The sequence below is a fragment of the Medicago truncatula genome, chromosome 5 (genome assembly GCF_003473485.1).
Source record: "Medicago truncatula cultivar Jemalong A17 chromosome 5, MtrunA17r5.0-ANR, whole genome shotgun sequence".
NCBI classification, from domain to species: Eukaryota; Viridiplantae; Streptophyta; class Magnoliopsida; order Fabales; family Fabaceae; genus Medicago; species Medicago truncatula.
Window position 1 is genome coordinate 34,160,759 of NC_053046.1, and position 21,427 is coordinate 34,182,185.

At 33.1% G+C, this 21,427-nt stretch overlaps 2 protein-coding genes across 6 annotated transcripts; both read left to right on the forward strand.

Annotated features, from left to right (window-relative positions):
• Positions 1 to 509: 509 nt before the first annotated feature.
• Positions 510 to 8,899, forward strand: LOC11425955 (armadillo repeat-containing protein 7). Of its 4 annotated transcripts, XM_024785200.2 has the most exons (8): positions 510 to 648; positions 1,065 to 1,161; positions 7,317 to 7,404; positions 7,485 to 7,521; positions 7,649 to 7,722; positions 7,799 to 7,892; positions 7,962 to 8,044; positions 8,558 to 8,881. In XM_024785200.2, the coding sequence occupies exons 3-8, from the start codon at positions 7,333 to 7,335 to the stop codon at positions 8,732 to 8,734; spliced, it is 537 nt and encodes a 178-aa protein (XP_024640968.1). In that variant the 5' UTR covers positions 510 to 648; positions 1,065 to 1,161; positions 7,317 to 7,332; the 3' UTR covers positions 8,735 to 8,881. The 4 variants fall into 4 exon arrangements, with proteins under 4 accessions (XP_024640968.1, XP_003616184.1, XP_024640970.1 ...); XM_003616136.4 differs by lacking the exons at positions 510 to 648; positions 1,065 to 1,161 and adding an exon at positions 4,412 to 4,757 and having other exon boundaries at positions 8,558 to 8,899; XM_024785202.2 differs by lacking the exons at positions 510 to 648; positions 1,065 to 1,161 and adding an exon at positions 4,820 to 5,185.
• Positions 8,900 to 16,404: 7,505 nt separating this feature from the next.
• Positions 16,405 to 21,254, forward strand: LOC11425956 (isocitrate dehydrogenase [NADP], chloroplastic). 2 transcript variants are annotated; one of them, XM_003616138.4, is made up of 16 exons: positions 16,405 to 16,570; positions 17,670 to 17,713; positions 17,827 to 17,936; positions 18,122 to 18,159; positions 18,362 to 18,439; positions 18,592 to 18,645; positions 18,723 to 18,824; positions 18,988 to 19,079; positions 19,179 to 19,282; positions 19,380 to 19,448; positions 19,532 to 19,647; positions 19,747 to 19,781; positions 20,296 to 20,438; positions 20,553 to 20,675; positions 20,786 to 20,881; positions 21,031 to 21,254. In XM_003616138.4, the coding sequence occupies exons 1-15, from the start codon at positions 16,522 to 16,524 to the stop codon at positions 20,865 to 20,867; spliced, it is 1,239 nt and encodes a 412-aa protein (XP_003616186.1). In that variant the 5' UTR covers positions 16,405 to 16,521; the 3' UTR covers positions 20,868 to 20,881; positions 21,031 to 21,254. The 2 variants fall into 2 exon arrangements, with proteins under 2 accessions (XP_003616186.1, XP_024639616.1); XM_024783848.2 differs by having other exon boundaries at positions 16,407 to 16,570; positions 20,786 to 20,885.
• The last annotated feature ends 173 nt before the right edge of the window (positions 21,255 to 21,427 follow it).

A 21,427-nucleotide genomic window follows, 5' to 3' on the forward strand; every position in this document is an offset into this window, starting at 1 on the left:
TGATATTTTCCGGTAAGGAACTAGATGACACGACTTTATTTAAAATTTTCTTTGTTAAACTTTATAATCTTATTTCCATAAGCCCCAACCTATTTTAATATATTATTACTCTTTAGAAACATGTTTATTATAATCATTTTGCTTTTTTGAAAAAAAATTATTAAATAAAAAATTATTAATATAATTATTGTGTTTTTGTTGCTATGAAAAAATAAAAAAAAAATGTATTTTTTAAATATTTTATAAAAAAATAAAGTTTTTGTGGGTGGGGATGGGGGCAGGGCTGGGAGACCGTCTCCATTGAAGGCGGGGTTAGGTGTTCAATTTTTACCTCCAATATAGTTTGGGGACGGGGGCGGATGCATGGAAGCGAGAGCGGGAACGGGGATACTCAAACACGCCCGCCCCGTTGCCATCTCTAAATGGGGCGCTATGTCATATTGTGCCATGTGGCACATCATTTAAAAAAAAATTCAAATAAAACAAAACAGCAACAACAAATATGTTCCATTCTGGTTTTTCTTCTTCTTACTGTCCCTTAAAAACGAAACCCACAACCATCATCATCTGCTTTTCCTCCACCGCCGGTCGGTGCACCTCCGCCGCCTTTGACCTGCCATCGGAGTTGGTCATCGGCCGCCAGAAACAGTAAGAAACTCCATTCAGGGTTTCTTTTTTTTCATTATCGGTTTTCCCTTCCCCTCCCTTATTGCGCGCGAGTATGCGATTCTCACATAAATTTTGTGACACTGTTTGGAAGAATTTATGAAAACAACTTACGACATTTTTCATAAGCTTTTTCAGCTTATTTTCATAACTTCTCCTTGCTGCTTATTAAAACAGCTTATAGCATATTCAAAAACAATTTATCTTTATTTACCTTTCATTATAGTAAATAGCATATGTAGAGCTTATCATGATAAGATTTTGCGTTGTAAGCTGCAAATAAGTTGTTTATTTTAACTTTAATTCTTCTTGTGCTTGAAAGTTGAGGTTTTGATAGTATCAATATTATTATTGTATTGGTCTGAGTAGCTTTATGGCATTATCTTTCTTTTTTGCAGGAAGAGTTTTCCTTTCATCGACTGAATCTTTTGCATTTGCAGAAGGGTAGTTAACAGAGCATGCATTGAAGGACCACTTACAATTGAGTTGGGCGAGGTATTTCAATTACTTACACATTATTTATATAAGCTATAGTTTGCAAAGTATGTAATTCTTTGTAATTTTGTTGAAAGTGAACCCTGGTTGTACATGTCCATGTAAAGTTCTCCACTTCTTGCAGACTCTTAACTTGGTCCTATGTTATTTGCATGAATCTATCAATAACTACTCTTGGTTGTACAGTTCTCTTCTTTAATAGAAGACTTAACTTCCATCTCTTACAGAAATGTATTAACATGTTCGTAGTTAGGGATAGAGCATTGATCCTTGTTGGTGATCAAATAAATGCAAGTATTTTAATTTTGTATTACCTGATGAGATGCACACCATTGAAAAGCTCCTTAGAGGGGCTTGCAATGATTTTGTTTTAGTGGGCTTGGCATATATGACATATATGCTCTAATTTGAAAGGGTTTGTTATAATTAAGCACATTTATTATGAGTTGTTAGGAATAAGAACATGGATAATATTGAGTATTAGTTGTTACTGACATCTCAGTTGATCAGCGTTTAGGAGATTAACACTGGGGTCTAATGCAAATGGTTGGTCCGTAGTGTGTGTTGTAAACCTTGGTGTACTGAGTTTGATTCTTACTGAAAGAAAAAAAATACCGCCCCCATGGAAAACAACCTTATCCTCAAGGTTGAGGGAAGGATAATTCTTTGATAGTTGAAGCCAATCTTCCAAAGTAGCATCATCACTTGAAACCCCTTCACAGTGAACGAGTACTTGCGGTACTGCCTGACCTTGTTGAAGTAAAATGCAAGATTGTAGAATGGATTTTGCCTCTAGTATTGGACCTTGCTCACTTGTTAACAAAGGTTTTAATAAGAAAATGCGAAAAACACAGATGTATTTTAGCAGCTGATGGCAGCAACAATTTATATGTAACTGATCCCATTTTCTCAATGACTGGGAAGGGACCGAAGTAGCATAAACAAGTTTCTGATTACGGCTCAGTGACACCATGTTGACGAGAAGGCTATAATTTAACCAACACCATATTCCCAATTTGGAACTCACAGGAACACAGAGGCCTTAGCTTGTTAACATGGGATGTATTCAGAGACAAGCTTGTGAATATAAATTGGCAATTCTGACGTTGGTGTGGTTAATGCCAGCATGTCCACCAATGGGAGAGGAGTCTGGATTTCCAGAAAAGTCTGCTGTTATGTACATGGTAGTGAGGTTCAGTAGCAATTCCTTGCAAGCATTGTGCTTTGATTGGATTTAATTTAGGATCTGAATTGACTGCATCATGAATTTGTTGCAGCAGGGAATGGTGAGGGTTGGAGATAGCCATGAAAGATGATATGGAAAGTGCATCTCAAGTAAGACTAACCTTTCTGAGCTTGTACTCAACAGTGAAGTCATATTCCAACAATTTATGAAGCCAAGCTTCTTGTTCTTGAGTTTCAATTATTTGATCCGTGAGGGCCTTTAAACTCTTTTGGTTTGTGCGAATGAAGAATTTATGCCTCAACAAATAATGGCAGAGTCGAGCATTATTTGATCCATTCTGGTTTTTCTTCTTCTTACTGTCACTTAAAAACGAAACCCACAACCATCATCATCTGCTTTTCCTCCACCGCCGGTCGGTGCACCTCCGCCGCCTTTGACCTGCCATCGGAGTTGGTCATCGGCCGCCAGAAACAGTAAGAAACTCCATTCAGGGTTTCTTTTTTTTCATTATCGATTTTTCCTTCCCCTCCCTTATTGCGCGCGAGTATGCGATTCTCACATAAATTTTGTGACACTGTTTGGAAGAATTTATGAAAACAACTTACGACATTTTTCATAAGCTTTTTCAGCTTATTTTCATAACTTCTCCTTGCTGCTTATTAAAACAGCTTATAGCATATTCAAAAACAATTTATCTTTATTTACCTTTCATTATAGTAAATAGCATATGTAGAGCTTATCATGATAAGATTTTGCGTTGTAAGCTGCAAATAAGTTGTTTATTTTAACTTTAATTCTTCTTGTGCTTGAAAGTTGAGGTTTTGATAGTATCAATATTATTATTGTATTGGTCTGAGTAGCTTTATGGCATTATCTTTCTTTTTTTCATGGCTGGAGATAGCCATGAAAGATGATATGGAAAGTGCATCTCAAGTAAGACTAACCTTTCTGAGCTTGTACTCAACAGTGAAGTCATATTCCAACAATTTATGAAGCCAAGCTTCTTGTTCTTGAGTTTCAATTATTTGATCCGTGAGGGTCTTTAAACTCTTTTGGTTTGTGCGAATGAAGAATTTATGCCTCAACAAATAATGGCAGAGTCGAGCATTATTTGATCCATTCTGGTTTTTCTTCTTCTTACTGTCACTTAAAAACGAAACCCACAACCATCATCATCTGCTTTTCCTCCACCGCCGGTCGGTGCACCTCCGCCGCCTTTGACCTGCCATCGGAGTTGGTCATCGGCCGCCAGAAATAGTAAGAAACTCCATTCAGGGTTTCTTTTTTTTCATTATCGGTTTTTCCTTCCCCTCCCTTATTGCGCGCGAGTATGCGATTCTCACATAAATTTTGTGACACTGTTTGGAAGAATTTATGAAAACAACTTACGACATTTTTCATAAGCTTTTCCAGCTTATTTTCATAACTTCTCCTTGCTGCTTATTAAAACAGCTTATAGCATATTCAAAAACAATTTATCTTTATTTACCTTTCATTATAGTAAATAGCATATGTAGAGCTTATCATGATAAGATTTTGCGTTGTAAGCTGCAAATAAGTTGTTTATTTTAACTTTAATTCTTCTTGTGCTTGAAAGTTGAGGTTTTGATAGTATCAATATTATTATTGTATTGGTCTGAGTAGCTTTATGGCATTATCTTTCTTTTTTTCATGGCTGGAGATAGCCATGAAAGATGATATGGAAAGTGCATCTCAAGTAAGACTAACCTTTCTGAGCTTGTACTCAACAGTGAAGTCATATTCCAACAATTTATGAAGCCAAGCTTCTTGTTCTTGAGTTTCAATTATTTGATCCGTGAGGGCCTTTAAACTCTTTTGGTTTGTGCGAATGAAGAATTTATGCCTCAACAGATAATGGTAGAGTCGAGCAATAGCTTGAGTAACTGTATGAAGTTCATTTTGTCAAAAAATAAAATAACTATGAAGTTCACGAGTATTAGCGGATTGTTATAACAACCGCATGCTCAGTAAATTTTGAAAAAGGCAATGGGATGCTTAGTTTGGCTTACGACAACACCTATCCTTCAGTGGCGGAACTGGGGGGTGGCAAGGGGGAGCCACCGCCACCCCATCTCTAAAAATAAATAAATAAATATTTATACACTGGAAATTACTATAATGCCCTTAACTAATATGAATATTACCAATTCAATTTCATTTCCTCTTCCCCTTTCTCTTTCATCTGATGCGCGTTCCTTTTTTTCTTCTCCCAGCCAAAGCAAAACCACCGAACAACATCCACCACCACACCACTGCCGGCGAGCCGCGACCACTCTTCTCCTTCTCCATCCATCACCGCCGCACCCCCCTCAATCTTCTGTATTGATTCTTTAGTTTAGAGAGCTATCTCCATCCATCTCCACAAACCCTAATTGTTGTAACTTGTAAGGTAATGTGAAATTGAATGTAATTTCCTTCAATTCTGATTCTGATTTGATGATTACATGTTCTTTAGTATTGTGAAATTGAATTTTTTTAGTTTTCGATTGCTACTGATTACTACAGAACTCAGAATGTTTTACCAAGACATGAATGTTCTGCTTATTATTATGGTTTAGAACATGAACTCTGATTGCTACTGAACTGTTACTTGTGTTTAAATAATTGTATTGAGTGTGAGAGACGAATTCCAATTGAAAGCATCGGTTTTAAATAATTGTTTTAGAGTTACTATAGGTAATTAAGAAAAGTTAACTTACTTCCTTTGCCAATTTTAATCATGTATGGCAATGACTTTGAGAGGAGGACGTAATCAATAATCCTAAATAGTAGAGGTGGAAAAGATGGAAAATGTAGGCTTATTTGATTCAAAAAAATGTAAGCATATCTTCAACTTCTAGCATGCCTAGATGAGCTAATCTTCCTCTATTTTTGATAGTGTTTGGTTTTTCTGTATATGACTAGCATGTTCTAGCAACTTGTCATGAAAAGTAGCAACATTCATGGCATTTTCCATCAGAAAGATCTATCAAACCTGGCTCAACTTTTGAATTCAGCTATCATCGTCTTCTGTTTTTGAAAATCAAGTGAAATTGGTTCATTTTGAAATCATTTATGTTATTTCAATGAAATTGAAACCGGCTATTGTTATGAAATTTGAATGTTATTAGAATTGATGTAACATTGAAACCATGTATTGTTAGTTGATTTTGAAACTGTTTCAACAGGAAAAGTTAAGATGAAAAGTCGGGATGCGTAAAGCATCACTTTGAATATGATGATCGGTTTTTAGTATTATTTTGTTGAAATTTTTTATGAACTACACCGAAATGGGTCGTATTGTATATTATATGATTTATATATTTTAGTTTATTTTTAAAGCTGCCACCCCAAAATTTTAGGTCTGGCTCCGCCACTGCTATCCTTGATCTAGAAGTGTCTGTCTTGAGAACGAATGACTGATTAGAGTCAGGCAGTGTAAGTATGGTTGGAGTTCTGTAGCACCAGGGTGCCACTTTTTTTCCTTAGGCAAAACCATTTTGAACTGATTGTTATTTAATATAGGTAGAATATGTTCTTGAACTGGTTTTAAACCAATCTGAAATCAGTTCTTGAATTGATTTATTTGGGAACTGGTTTGTAAAACTGGTATAATAGATGATAAGGTCAAAAATGTATATTATACTGATAAATTCAGACCAAATTTACTGATTTCACTATTTTACCAATAGAATAGCACAATGATGATGAATGAAAAGTGTAACAGGACTTGAAAAGTGTATGAAATGAATTCCATTTCTTAGAATTATTGATAATACATGAGGGAATAGAGTAAAAGAAGAAGGAATCTGGGCTAAAAGAGAGAGAGTAGCAACCACCAATTTCAGCCGATCCAATCATAGGTTTCCTTTCCTATTTGATTTGTTAAGATTGATTTAAGGATTAGACTATATTTAAAATTCAAATCAGAATTAGATCAAATTTTGTTTGTTTCAGATTTGAAATTAAGAGTTAATTTAATTATTTGATTAGGCTATATTGTCAATCGTTGTGCGATTGCGCGCGATAGAAGCTTTGGTTAGCGGAGTCAATGTCTACTGTGACACACTCTGCTCTCTGCTGGTGATCTGCATTTGCAGCTGAAAATCGCGGCCCGATCGAAGTTTTCTCGGGTTGTTGGGGCTGCAATCAGGTCACAATTTGGTTAGGCATTTAAAAACTCTAAGCTAATCCTCGTATTTTAAACTTTCAGCTTCTTTTTTCAGTGTTTAGGTAATTTGATTTATTTTAAGTGACTTAACCCTTCATCTGCAAAACTTTCTTCTTTTCCATTTCTGAGGACGAAGATTGGTATTTTCGAAGAAGGGCTGCAGCTGAGGGGTCTGTTCACTGTTGTTCTCCTAAACCCTCTGCTGTCACCTCTACCTCTGTTTTCAGATTCACCTCTGCTTGTGTCCTCAACAATGGCATTATCATCTGAAACACCAACCCCTGTTTTCTCTTTCACCTCTTTATTCATATCTACTTCTGTTTTGATTACTGTTGGAACTTGATTTTAATGGGTTGTCATTTTGATTACGTTTGGAGAATATCTTTTGATGTTTTATTTTCCAGATATCATTTTATTCAAGCTTGGGAGAAACCCAACCCTACTTTAACTCTTGATTTGGAATTCCTTTACCTGTTGAACCACCACTATTCCCTCTTACTCTTTTCCCTTAATTTTAAGAAAACAAATGTATTGATATTTATTCGTTATGTTTCCATTGATTCATTGGATTTCATATTTGAGTTTCTTTGTGTTTTTTTCTATGCTTGATCCATGTTGATATAACTCTATCTTTTATCTAAATTATAGATTTTACTTATAAATAAAAACTATATTTTCTGAACATTTTGCTAAGTTAATATTGTTTTTATTATGATTATTGGTGGATAAATTTGAATAGTGTAAAATATAATACTTTATTCAATCAATCAATCCTCAGTGTTTACTTTTATTGACTAGACGAAAAACGACATCCATGTTCACCAATAACCAAAGGCAACTAGAGCGGACCGGAAGATATGGTACTTCCAGATTGCAATACCTTCAGGTGCTTTGACTTCTTTTTGGTTGTTTGTATTGTGATGATTTTTCTGTGTGAGAACCTTATATGAATAACGTTTGTTTCAGGAATTGGTGACTCAGTTTCAGAATTCATCAGAGGATGGTATGCTGTTTCTTTGAATCAACGCTATAAATTAAACAATCTTTCAAGCACCTTTGTTGGTACTTGGTAGGATTCTTTATTTTTACCATCTCCTTATCTGTTGGTGTTTCTCGTGTTTGTTTTGCAGAAATTAAAGAGAAGATTTTGGCAAATTTGGCCAACTTTGCCTATGATCCTTACAATTTTAACTTCTTGCGCCAGGTATGGACCCACTAATTGTCTTTGCAATAAGGAAAATGCACATTATGAACACTAAGATGCTCTTGTATATTTGCAGCTAAATGTTTTGGAACTTTTCCTTGACTGCGTAACTGAACCCAATGAAAAGATTATAGAATTTGGTGTTGGAGGGATCTGCAATTCTTGTGTTGGTAATTCTGACTGTTGTACCTTTCACAGTATTTTTCTATTTGATAAATAAAAATATTTTGTTTTTGCAGATCCAGCCAACGCTACAATTGTAGCTGGAGTTGGTGGGATTCCTCTTATCATTCAATGTTTATCAAGCCCAGTTAGGAACACTGTAAGGATTATAGTTTGCTTGTTGATATTGTTTCATTTTATTGAGTTGTGATTTTGTTTGAATCTCAAGTTGAAGAATGCAGACCCTTGAGCTTGTAGGCCAAAGGGATATTGGCATAATGCCAAATCATGAACAACCAGATTCTCAAAATTTCTTGTCTACACCTTTTTACACCCTCATGCTCAAGTTATATACTACCATAATTTGTGTTTGCTACGTCATCACTAAACATAACTTCTTAATGTTTATATATGAAAAATATGTTTGATTGTTCATGTGAAATTTAATTATTTGAAACATACTTTTGTATTTTCTATTTTTTTATTTGATTTCTCAGAAACATACGTTATTGTGAACCCTTATACTACTTAATTTGCATCAGTAACACCTGATTTCTCATAATTGCTTAGCACATAATGTTTCTTACATTGATTTGTACGTTCTAATTTTAATTCACTTCCATAAAAGATCCCCTAAAAATTTGATAAACAACTAATGTATTTATCTGATCAGGTAAATTATGCACTCGGGGCGCTTTATTACATCTGTAATGAATCTAACAAGGAAGAGGTTTTAAAGCCTGAAGTTATTGATGTCATCAAGAGGTATGCAGCAGCTGAAGAAGTTAGTGTGAGCTTCAGTAATCTGGCTAAAGCATTTCTTGACAAACACCTATCAAGGAACTACTAAGAGAGACAGTCCATCATTCCATTCTCTGTTATGATAGTGTATTTTTTGACTTTTATATCCTTTCTATCTTAAAAAATTGATAAAAATATTAAGTGACTTTTGTATCTTTTTGTATAGAATGAAGACCTTCATTTACTTTCTTTTTTTCCTCCATGGAAAACCAAACCTATTAATTGAGTAACATTGTTAGAGTCGTTGATTTGATAAAACACAACTAATGCCTAACCAAGACAAAACATCCAACAATAACTTACAAAATACGTAACAATAAAAAAAAACAAAATGTTTCATTTATCATACATCAAAAATAAATTCTACTTAATCATAATTGGATTCTCAAAAAAATGAGTGGGAATAAAAGGTTCTCATGAAGATAGGATTTAGTTCGGGTAACTATCTATATAGCCACCTCTCACAAATAATTATCAAGACCATGCTATTTTATTGTAAAAAAAAAAATTACTATTATTAATCAAACACATTTTTCTAAAAAAAATGTTTGGGTAATATTCCCATTCTTATTCCGTGCACGTAAAGTTATTCATGAGAATTAAATTTTCACTCATTTTTGTGCATGTCGACAGGAGCGGACTTGGAGGGGCACAATTTTTTTATCAAATAATTAAATAAAACTAAATTTAATAAGAAATTATATTAAAAATAATTGTAGCAACCAAAATTACAAAAATATTATATTTTCATTTGTTAAAAATGAATTAAAATTACATCATTAATAATTGTTCTAAGAACATCTCTTTACTCTGTACATATTCTTCATCCTGATTCAATTTCAAACAATATAAAATTAATTTTAGTAGTCAAAACCTAATAATAGCATGACAAACATATGTTGCTAACAATAAAAACTCAATTTTTAGGTCTTTTGTAAAACCACTTTTCAACAAGCAGCACAAAAAATATAGCTTGATAATCACAAAACTTATATTACTGTTAAATTAAATAATTAATTTCATTCTCTATTTTTTTTTAGAAGTAATTCCATTCTCTATATGTCAAAAAAATACTTCATGTTATATGCATGTGTTTTGTAAAACATAGACAGATACTAATTCCCACATCGGCTGCATTGCAAGCTTACAAAGCCAAACTATAATATAAATAAGTGAACAATATGAGGCAAAGTTAGAACAATAATCTTTGTGTTGCATCAAATGCACTGCACTAGTTTAAAAAATTTAAAAATTTGGATCTTCGGTGTGACACTTACCACACCAAGACCTTAACAGGTCCGCCCAGCATGTCGATAACTCTTTCTTATATTACAAAAGTTTATATTATCATAGCATTCTTTCATTGTCGTTTTACATCGTGATCTTTATACCCTTATTTTTTGCATGGACAACTTATTAAAAAACATACAAATATGAAACACACACAATTCTCACTCGATCACTTGACCTTGAGTCAATCTAGGTCTGCCCCACTTTGTATGTGTTTCATATTTGTATGTTTCTTTATACCATTGCATTCAAACTATAGACACAAAACCAACATTTGGCATGGACAACTTATTTTTTGACGGGTATACCAATACTTCACATGATATAATTCAGTTTAAAACTGAGTAGCAATACAATGAATTACTTTTCACTAGATATCAACACTCAAAGCACATATGCCTAAGTAATAATCTCTATAAGAGATTAAGAGTCACTACTATACTATAGTATATATGCAGGATTTCACTAATGCAAAATATTTTCACTAATGACATTTTACTTCATTGTTTCATCTTCAATCCATCATCCATCATCTTTTCCAATTCTTCTTCACATTGATTGCATATTTGTTTGTCTCAATCATTTGCTTATTTCAACATCATCAACATCTTGCTTTGTTTTGCTTATTTCATTTCCATTTACTTTCTATTATAAGTTTTTACTTTGTTCCTTATTTCTTTGATGATTTCATTAAGTATTTTAGCTTTCCAAAAATTTTTGTTTCGTTCCTCATTCTATTATGATTTCGTTTTGCTTATTCTGTTTGCATATCGTTTATTTTGTTCAAAATTGTGAATGGGGTATAAAATACACGTTCTTTGAAAATAAGCGATATCACTTGGTTCATTTTACAAAGGAAAAAAATAGTAGTAGTAATTCATTTTACAAAGCGATAAGGACCTGTTTCAATACTAAGGAACGTGTATTTTCATTTTCAAAGTAATATTAGTAATATATATCCATCTATATATCATACTTTACCTCATTCCTGTTATATCCACGTTCTTTGAAAATAAGCGATATCATAGGCCCAAAAACCCTTTTGTTTTCCCCTTTTCTTTGTTTTCCATTTTTATTCTAGGGAAACCAAATATTTTTACTATCACCAAATCAAATATTTTGATTTGTTATAATTTGAAAGTAAAACACATTTATATTTTTACTTTTAATCAAAATTAAAATTTCATAAAAAATATTATTCGTAATTTTCAAACGTTAATACAATAAAAAGAGCGGAAAGACAGACACATGAATGTTCGTCTTTTCGCTAGTGAAAATCAAGTGAAAATGTATTTTCTACCTTCATTACACACACACACACGTCTCGCGTGCGCACCTTCATTACACACACATACACAAACACTATGATAATCATCACAACATAAATATATACACATATATACGTACGGAAGCACGTGGAGCGAAACCCTTACCTTTACGATAACAATTCTTAACCTTCCTACACGACAATCTTTTGCTCCACTACCTCCTCTATATACCTTTACATAATAATCCACCCGTAGTTCCAAGAGTCAAATTAACTAACATTGTTCTTATTCAAGATTGCATGCTTTAACTAATATATGACTCACAATTAACTCCTACTTCATCCCTTCAAAAAAAAATTAACTCCTACTTCATTATTCCTACTACAAATTTAAAATAAATCACATAAATAGTTAAGAAAATATAACATGTCTTAAATAAAATCATTCAAGTAAATTGAATATATATATATATCGATTTTTTTCATGAAAGCTCGTGCCTTCGAATCAAACGTACGGTCGCAAAACTAGTTTGCTAACTTTATTACAAAAATAATTTAAAGAAAACACTTATAATAATAATAATTCAAAAATTTATATTTTTTTTAATAAATTCTAGTGCTATAAAAATTATGTAAACTAAACTACACTTTCTATAATAAATCCTTAAGCTTCTTACACTTTCTATAATAAATTATTTTTCAATCATTTCAACTTCCTAAAAACATTTCCAGCAAGCTAACCAATTCAAATATATTTTTGTTTATGTCTCGAAATTCTAAAATAAAAAATCATTGTAAAGCCTAGATTATGTTGAAAAGTCATTTCTACAATCACCTTGCTACACTAATGACATTTTACACTTTTTTAAAAATCTAACATTTTCGGCCTATAATAAAAAGCTCGACGTATAAAATATTTTTACAAGTTATTTTTCTTCTTCTTTTAATCTTATAAGTCTTACAAAAATCTATCCATACAAATACTTTAGCCACAATCATCATCATTTTCAATAACAATTTTCTGAATTTAAAATATGACCGAAATTGAAGCATTATTGCAAGTCCACGGCAAAAGCATGAAAGAACATTACCCTACAATGCCTCGATCCGATCTGTCGTTCAATAATGAGGGTCAAAACAGATTGATATATGATGAATTAAGATATGACCGAAATATTCTAAAAAATGAGCATAAACGATTGATGTCAACAATGACATTGGAACAAAAAACTATATATGACAAAATCATGTCAAGGGTTGTCTCAAACCAACCAGGATTTTTTTTCCTATACGGATACGGTGGAACAGGTACGATAAATGTTTGGCACCAGATATGTTATTATGTTTTAGTTATCAATGATATATAGATGTCTTTATTCAAATATTTATTGGCAAGTGTATGGTATTAATCTAATTAGGTTCCTTAATGTAGGTAAAACATTTATTTGGAGAGCTTTGTCATCAACATTGCATTCGAATGGTGAAATTGTGTTAATAGTTGCATCCAGCGGTATTGCCGCATTGCTTATCCCTGGCGGAAGAACAGCACACTCAAGGATTTGCATTCCTTTCATGGTGGACGAATGTTCGACTTGCACTATAAAGCCTAAAAGTTCGTTGGCACAATTGATTATACGGGCAAAACTACTCATCTGGGACGAAGCACCTATTATGCACAAACATTGCTTTGAAGTTGTTGATCGCAATCGGTCTTCTCACTCAAGGTTTTGCATTCCTTTCCACAATCGGTCTTCTCACATGGGCAGCTATATGTTGCAATATCACGTGTTACATCAAGGGATGGTATGAAGATATTATTAACAAATGACAATGGGGATTGTATCAGCGCCACTTCAAATGTAGTTTATAAGGAGATATTCGAAAATGTGTGACCCAATATTTTGTATGCCCTTAAATACTTTTTATGTTTATTTATTTTATTTTTTATGTAATGAATAATTTCGTAACTTTTTTAGCTTCTTCATTTTTAATGTCCCGGGCGTTAGCACGGGTAAAAGTCCTAGTTTCTACAATCACCTTGCTACACTAATGACATTTTACACTTTTTTAAAAATCTAACATTTTCGGCCTATAATAAAAAGCTCGACCTATAAAATATTTTTACAAGTTATTTTTCTTCTTCTTTTAATCTTATAAGTCTTACAAAAATCTATCCATACAAATACTTTAGCCACAATCATCATCATTTTCAATAACAATTTTCTGAATTTAAAAGATCACGAATAAAATAAGTTTTCTAAAATCCAAAACTACCTTGATATGCAAAACTCACTTTCCTATTCATCTTAGAATAAACCAACAAGAAAATCTTACTACTAATTAAAAATGAAATCTTTAATTTACCTCTTCAAAATTCCAGAATTAAGCATTATAGATATACTATCTTTTTTTTTTTTTTTTTTGACAAGATAGATATAGGATGTGTTTGGTTTTGCTTTTGGAGGATAGAAGCAATTTTAAAAAGTCAAATCAAACAACATTGAAAACTCAATTTCCACTTTTGAGACTTATAGAAGTGTTTCTTGTTGCTGAAAAGTCAAAACAAACGAACACATACTATCTATTAATAAGTTTTAGATAGAGCAATGTTATTTGAACAACCCTTTCTTGTGACAACTTGTTGGACAATCAAAATATAAAAAGAAATTTAGGTAGTAACACAAAAGTCAAAGCAATAGAAAAAGAAAGTATGAGAACAATGTGAGTATGAAAAAGAAAATTGTCACAAAAGTTGTCAAAAAATAGTTGTTCAAATATCATTTCTCTTAGGAATAAACTATTAACAAATTTTTAATAAAAACGATTTCAACACTGTTTTAAGTCTAATTTAAAAGAGTAGTGGTATTTGTACACCTTTTCTAAACAACTTCCATGACAACTTTGTTTTTCTCTATTTTGATTGGTCAAAATCAATAGAGAGAGAAAAAGGTAGAGAGATAATAAAAATATAATGTGAGTATGATAGAGAAAGTTGTCAAAAAGTTGTTAGAAATTGGTTGTACAAATATCATTTCTCAATTTAAAATATCAATATCCTTTTGGCTACTAAGTTTTTTTTTTTTTTTTTTTTTTAAACATGTTTGATATGTGATGCCGTGAATTGTAGAAATTGGATATAGTTTGTTTCTAAATATCCTAATATAAGTATATAATTCTAACTGATCAAAATTCAAGTTTTCAAAACCAAACATTTCTACCAGAAGGAAAACTCTACACTTACAATGAATCAACATTTTCTTAACAAAAATCAAGATTAAATTTGATGATCGAAAAGGTTTACATTTTCATTTTTTGTTTTTAAGGTACAACATGAAGCTAAGAGAATACATCTTTAACTGATAGTTGTAAATTATGAACGTCAATGTAGGGTGCAAGGGACCTTATGAAGCCAAGAGAACTCTAAGGACAGGACCAAAAAGAGGAAGAATCTGATCTGGCACGCGAGCGAAACCATCTTTGAGAATATTTCTAGCAAAGGATAGCTGACCAAATAACAGAATCACTAGAGTGAGTAGTAGCATAGGACTTTAGAACATGCGACATACCTGTTAGAGAGAATATCAACCCATAACTTCTTTGAGGATTGAACCATATCCCACACAAGCTTTCCCAATAAATATATATTTGTTTCCCTTGTTGTCATGATGCCTATACCTCCATGTTTTTTCGGCTGAGCAATTTTATTCCACCTAATCAGATGAATGCTCTTATTGTTTGCATTCTTCCAAATGAAATTGCAAGTGTTTTGATCAATGCTATCACAGATGCTTTGAGGAAGCCAAGTAACCTGCATGTAGTACGATGGGATGGAGGAAAGAACATATGATGCTAGAGTCACTCTACCTGGTTTATTCAACAACCTATGTTTTCAAGAAGCAAGTATGGATTGCATTTTCTCAATGATAAAAAGAAAGTCACTACGCTTAGCCCTTCCTTTTAGAATAGGGAAGCCACATATTTGTCAAAAGAGGTAGTGCTTCTGATGCCAGTGATGGAAGTAAGTCTATTAATTTTTGCATGAGGGGTACCTGATGAGTAGAAAGCCCGAGACTTTGATAAAATAATTTTCAACCCAGAGACCTGACTGAAACGACTAAACATATTTGTGATGAACCGATGTTGAAATTTTTTTGCCTTGGTGAAGAGGAGGACATCATATGCAAAGAGAAGGTGAGATATATGAGGTCTGTTAGCAGAGATTTGGATGAGATCCCAAGAACCTGCCTGAACGGCGCTGTTGATAGTTGTGGAGAGCTTTTCCATGCAAATGATGAATAAATAGGGAGAGAGCGGGTCTCCTTGGCGGAGGCCATGAGAAGGCTTGAAAGGAGGCAACTTGTTCCCATTTCAAAGGATAGATAGTGATGGAAATAATTAATGACATGTATTAAATGAGATATATGTATTATTCCCTAACTCTCGCCCCCTTAGTCATAGAATTAGTTTTTTCTTGTTAATGAATATCAATAGTTATAAATGATGCATTTTGTCCGTCGTCAAACACATTGATTTTTGTACTTTCAAATAACATTATCAGTAACCAAGTTGCTGGGCTCCAGTGACAAGAAGCTTCTTCCAAAGACGTATCCGGAACGATTTTCAAGGGGAACAACGCTTGACTAGTGCGCATACCTTTACGCACGAGCCGAATTAATCGTCCACCATTGGTGGGTCGGAAACATTACCGATTGTTAATAGTGAGAAATAATGGTTGTTTATTCTCTAGTGAATTGTTGTTAAAGAGTAATTTTATTTGAATGTTCAAATAACTTTATTTCGATATAAAAACATTGTTACACTAAGATTGAAAGTTAAACATACGTCTTTGCGATAAAATGACAAGAATCTCCAAAGTTTGATAACCATTGATTTCAATCCTTTGGAAAGAAAAACATGTATTGGTTGGTAAGAATGTTGGATATACATCAATATCAATATTTTGGACTGTATAAGATAAGATACTTTGTGTTGATGATGAATGACACTAATAATATGAATTAAATAAATCAAAATTTTTTTTTTGACAAAAGGAGTTAATAAATCATAAATAGTGGTATATTTTTATAAGGAAAAAAATAATGATAATCATCAATAGTGGTTGTTTGTTGGTTGAATATTCATATTGAAAAACATTGGTTGGGTCAATAAAACACACCATAAATAGAGTCGCGGCATAAACACTTTCTCACTCTCTAACATTTCTCATTTCTCAATTCTCACCTAACCTCTCTTTCTCCGCATCGCTTCTGATCACCACCATGGGATTCCAGAAAATCAAAGTTGCCAATCCCATCGTTGAGATGGACGGTTAGTTTCTTCAACCTTCGATCTGATCTATTATTCCTTCATCATCGATCTCTTTTCTTCATTTTTTTTCTTCTTGTTATGTCACTGTCGATTTGATTCCTGTACTGTGCCTCGATTAGATATTTTGTTTCGGATATTTTTTGTGTGGACCATTCTCTGTTTCGTTACTTTTTGGTTCAATTATATGATATGTTATGTGCCTCGAATAGATCGATTTTTCTATCGTTTTTATTTCACTCTTTATTTTTGTTTTCAAGAGTTCAGATTCAGTTTTAGATGCAGAAAATCGTTTTACAGTACTATAATAACCGGTTGTAGCTTTTATCGTTATTCTGCAGATTTGATTCTTGTTTGGTTAAAATAAGCATCGGATAAAGTTTAGTTCAGTCATTTTCACTTTTTTTTTTATTGGTCAAGTTTTCACCTTTTGTTTTAATTACGTTTTCCCGGCGAAAAGTGTAAAATTTAAATTATGACAAAAGATATCCAAATATTGAGTTTATGTTTGGTATCATTTTGAGATGTCAGAATTGTGGTGGCACACTGTGATGGTAGGTTTTGCAAAATCACAACGGTCACCATGATTCTGAAATACTTCATTGTGATACCAAAGTATTTTATTATTGGTAAAATGAAATACAACATGTAAGCACTGAAGTATTCTGAACACTTGTAGCTAGTTTGTATTTGGAACGAGTTGACTTTATGAGTTTTTGTGGTTTGTGCTCGTAATTCAGAGGAATAATTTCTTGTTCAGATAATTTTATGTGGCTTCTCTGCTTTGTAATTTTAAGGAAGATATGCGTAATTTATTTTGAGAAAAGATGTCTGTCTAATTGTAAGAAAATTACATAAAATGTGGGAGTCAGGTATAATTTTGAAACAAAAAAGGTGCGTGCAAGTGTAAATGTCTCTAGTTTTGAATACCCAATGTATAGGTCACTGAAACACTGACTTTTTAACCCAAAAGATAGAGGAATTGGAATATTCAATTTCATTCATATTAATTTCCTTGGTCTATGTTTATGATTTTATGCTTTTGGGTTTGACCAGTCTTTATCTTGCTTCTGACGTGTTTTTTTTTTTTACTGCATTGCAGGAGATGAAATGACCCGTATTATCTGGAAGTATATCAAGGATAAGGTGATTAATCATTTCCTTGATGTTAATGTGATCATATACCAGTTTCATTTTTTCCCGGATGAAAATTGCTTTTAATAATGATGTCTTTCTTTCTTTCATTCTTTATGAAATAGCTCATTCTTCCCTTTGTGGAGTTGGACATCAAGTACTTTGACCTAGGCCTTCCCTATCGTGATGAGACTGATGACAAAGTTACAGTTGAAAGTGCAGAAGCAACTCTCAAGTATGTTTTTATTTAATGTATGTAGAGTTTTTGTTTTAGGAGTTTAGCTAATACACTAAGAAATATATAGTGCACTGATTTTTTAGTTATAGTATTTTTTCCATATGATATAATGTTGAGTTAAATCGCTTTACATGTTGATCTTGTGTGATCTTGTGTGATTCTTATCATTGTTTTCTATGTAGGTATAATGTAGCAATCAAGTGTGCAACTATCACTCCAGGTATTGTAGCTAAATCATAACATATTATTTTAGTTTTACCTTCATGCAGACTTGTGTTAGTACATGTACGTGTTATGAGTAAGAAATAGGGGACATCCTATGTATTGCTTGTTCATGAATATTGCTGATTAAATTGCTGCATGGTAATGTTGTACTCAGCATTAAATATTGACAGGGCTTATACTATTGTTATAATTGACAGATGAAGCTCGTGTCAAGGAGTTTGGTCTGAAGAGTATGTGGAGGAGTCCAAATGGAACAATCAGAAACATTTTGAATGGTAACCGAACTTAATTTCCTTGATTATTGTTTTTTATATGATAATAAATACTAGTTAGTTTACATATTCTGGTCCATCATTGGTAGCTAATCAATTGTATATGAGTAGAGATATATATATTGGTTTCTTATTTGCGGTCTGAAAAATTTCAGGAACTGTCTTCAGAGAACCAATTATTTGCAAAAACATCCCTCGCCTTATTCCTGGTATTTATTGAATTTTTCTTTTCTATTACTCCTTTTCCTTGATGAATGGAGATGTTTGAATATCTCAACATTTCTAGGTTGGACAAAGCCAATATGTATTGGAAGGCATGCTTTTGGTGATCAATATCGGGCCACTGACTCAGTGATTAAAGGGCCAGGAAAGCTGAAGCTGGTTTTTGGTATGCTTCTTTTCTTTATTTTGATGGTTTCACGAGACTGTATTTAATACTACATATTCTCAAGTTAGAAAGCATGTAATTGCTTCTTGTGGACCTAGTTTTTTTTGTATTAATTTATGTTGCCAACTGACGGTTATTTATATATATTATTTTGTTTTTGTAGTTCCAGAAGGCCAGGGTGAGACCACCGATTTGGAGGTTTATAACTTCACCGGTGAAGGAGGTGTTGCATTGGCCATGTACAACACTGACGAGGTTGGATCTGCGTTGTCTTTTATTAATTTTGGTTGGATGTATAATATTTCTATGATATCTGCCGGTACTAAACTATATATTATTTGGTATGTGATGCAGTCTATTCGTTCTTTTGCTGAAGCGTCTATGGCAGTTGCTCTTGAGAAAAAATGGCCACTTTATCTTAGCACCAAAAATACAATTCTTAAGAAATATGATGGAAGGTATGCTATTTATTGTTAGTTTCTTATTTGTTTACTTTCAAAAGCCTTTGCAATATTAATTCATGTTTAATTAATTATATTCATTTATTGGTTAAAGATTCAAGGACATATTTCAAGAAGTTTATGAGGCAGGCTGGAAATCAAAGTATGAGGCTGCTGGTATATGGTGAGTGAATGTGCATTTCGTTCTTGAGAAAAAAATTATTCATATGATATTATTGTTTATACCTTTATCTAATGGATTTCTAGGTATGAGCACCGGCTCATTGATGATATGGTGGCATATGCACTCAAGAGTGAAGGAGGTTATGTATGGGCATGCAAAAACTATGATGGAGATGTCCAGAGTGATTTCTTAGCTCAAGGTTTGTTTTGTCATGCTTGTTTATCAGTCATTTTCTTTTGGCAATTTCGGATGGGTGGATTTTTTTTCCTCTAACTAATATCTATTCACACTTGTTCAGGTTTTGGATCATTGGGTTTGATGACTTCTGTATTGGTAAGTGTCATTCAAAGTCCTTTAGCTTACTTTTTGTCGGTTTATTTTTTCCCCACATTTGTTGAAAATCCTCTATATCTCTCAGTTGCTGTAGTGCTTCGTTAAGAATGAAATAAACTAATCTCTTTTAAATGAATTATTAATTAAAAATTTAACCAGATATTCTATTTATTCATTAAAATGAGGCTAATATAGTCCTTTGCGATAGATCTTAATGTTCTACAATCTGATACATACTGGATTGGCCTCTAGGCATATTTAGTATTCTTGGTGTTTTCCTGCTGGTTGGTACTATTGACTTAAGATTTAAAGGGTATGCATTGTCAGTGTAATTTTTTTTTCGTTGACACCTAATGAAAAAATCCACTACGCTGCCACAATACCTAACTTTTGTATGGTTATTTTGAAACCAATAGTGTGACATGGAAAAATGGTGGCTTCTCATTGATTGTTAGTGTAAAACTGTTTTACACATACAATGTGGTTAACTCATTGAATTATGGTATTATTTCAGGTTTGCCCTGATGGAAAGACCATAGAAGCAGAAGCAGCCCATGGGACAGTTACCCGTCATTTCAGGGTTCACCAAAAGGGTGGAGAAACCAGCACAAACAGCATAGCATCCATCTTTGCTTGGACAAGAGGTCTAGCCCATAGGTAATTACTGTGTAATGTACATAGTTCAGTGCTAAGATTTACCCATTTTATCAGAAATTCTTCGAAATAATATAATTGGGATACTGGGGAATTAAAAGGTGTATATGTTGACAGGGCAAAACTGGATGACAATGCTACGCTCTTGGATTTCACTGAAAAGCTAGAGGCAGCTTGTATTGGAGTAGTAGAGTCTGGGAAGATGACCAAGGATTTGGCACTTATTCTTCATGGATCCAAGTAAGTTACTTATCAGTTATCACTGGGGCATTGCCACAACAATGGCCAAAGCATTTGTTTTTCTACTAGACATTATTAAATTAACTCTGCTTTATTTTTCTTGCAATTAGGCTGTCTAGGGAGCATTATCTGAACACAGAGGAATTCATCGATGCTGTGGCTGCTGATCTTAAAACAAAGATCTCTGCTTAGATTTGTGATTTTAGGCAGGTGATTGCTTCGGTTCCCTTCATATTTGAGCACACAAAAATAGATTTTTTTTTTTGTGAAATGGCCATGGAAATATATACTATAACCATAATTATATCGCTTCTTATACCTAAAGGGATTTTTGTTTGTTTGTTGGTATTATCAGATGGGAAAAGGGACGAGATTGAAGGGATCAAATGGACTTTCAAAAGAAATAAGAAAGGGGAACGAAGCATGGCTACTTTTGCTTCATTTGTCTGATGGATGGGAATGCAAGGGTTGGGTTCTTCCCCATATTGTTTGACTGTTTTATTTGTTTGTAATTTTGAACTAAATGCCTTAGAAGTTTAAATGAATTTTCCTTTCTTTCTGTTGATTTTAACTTTTTAACTTTGCATGCTTGCCTCGTTTCGTTTTAAATCAATCTTGTTAGCATTAGAAGCCTTCAGCAAAAAACAAGGTAGATAATGTGTGTACCCTTGCTTTTTATGGTTTCCTCATTATTGCCATTTTTACCCATTTACGGTCCCACCATTACACCTTACACTCTTCGTGCTTTGCTT

Bases quoted from the DNA above. Each gene is read 5' to 3' on its own strand.
- LOC11425955 (XM_024785200.2), top strand. From the start codon at position 7,333: ATGTTCACCAATAACCAAAGGCAACTAGAGCGGACCGGAAGATATGGT. The intron at 7,405-7,484 runs GTGCTTTGACTT...CGTTTGTTTCAG, and splicing joins CCAGATTGCAATACCTTCAG to GAATTGGTGACTCAGTTTCA. The intron at 7,723-7,798 runs GTATGGACCCAC...GTATATTTGCAG, and splicing joins ATTTTAACTTCTTGCGCCAG to CTAAATGTTTTGGAACTTTT.
- LOC11425956 (XM_003616138.4), top strand. From the start codon at position 16,522: ATGGGATTCCAGAAAATCAAAGTTGCCAATCCCATCGTTGAGATGGAC. The intron at 18,646-18,722 runs GTATTTATTGAA...CAACATTTCTAG, and splicing joins CATCCCTCGCCTTATTCCTG to GTTGGACAAAGCCAATATGT. The intron at 18,825-18,987 runs GTATGCTTCTTT...TTGTTTTTGTAG, and splicing joins AAAGCTGAAGCTGGTTTTTG to TTCCAGAAGGCCAGGGTGAG.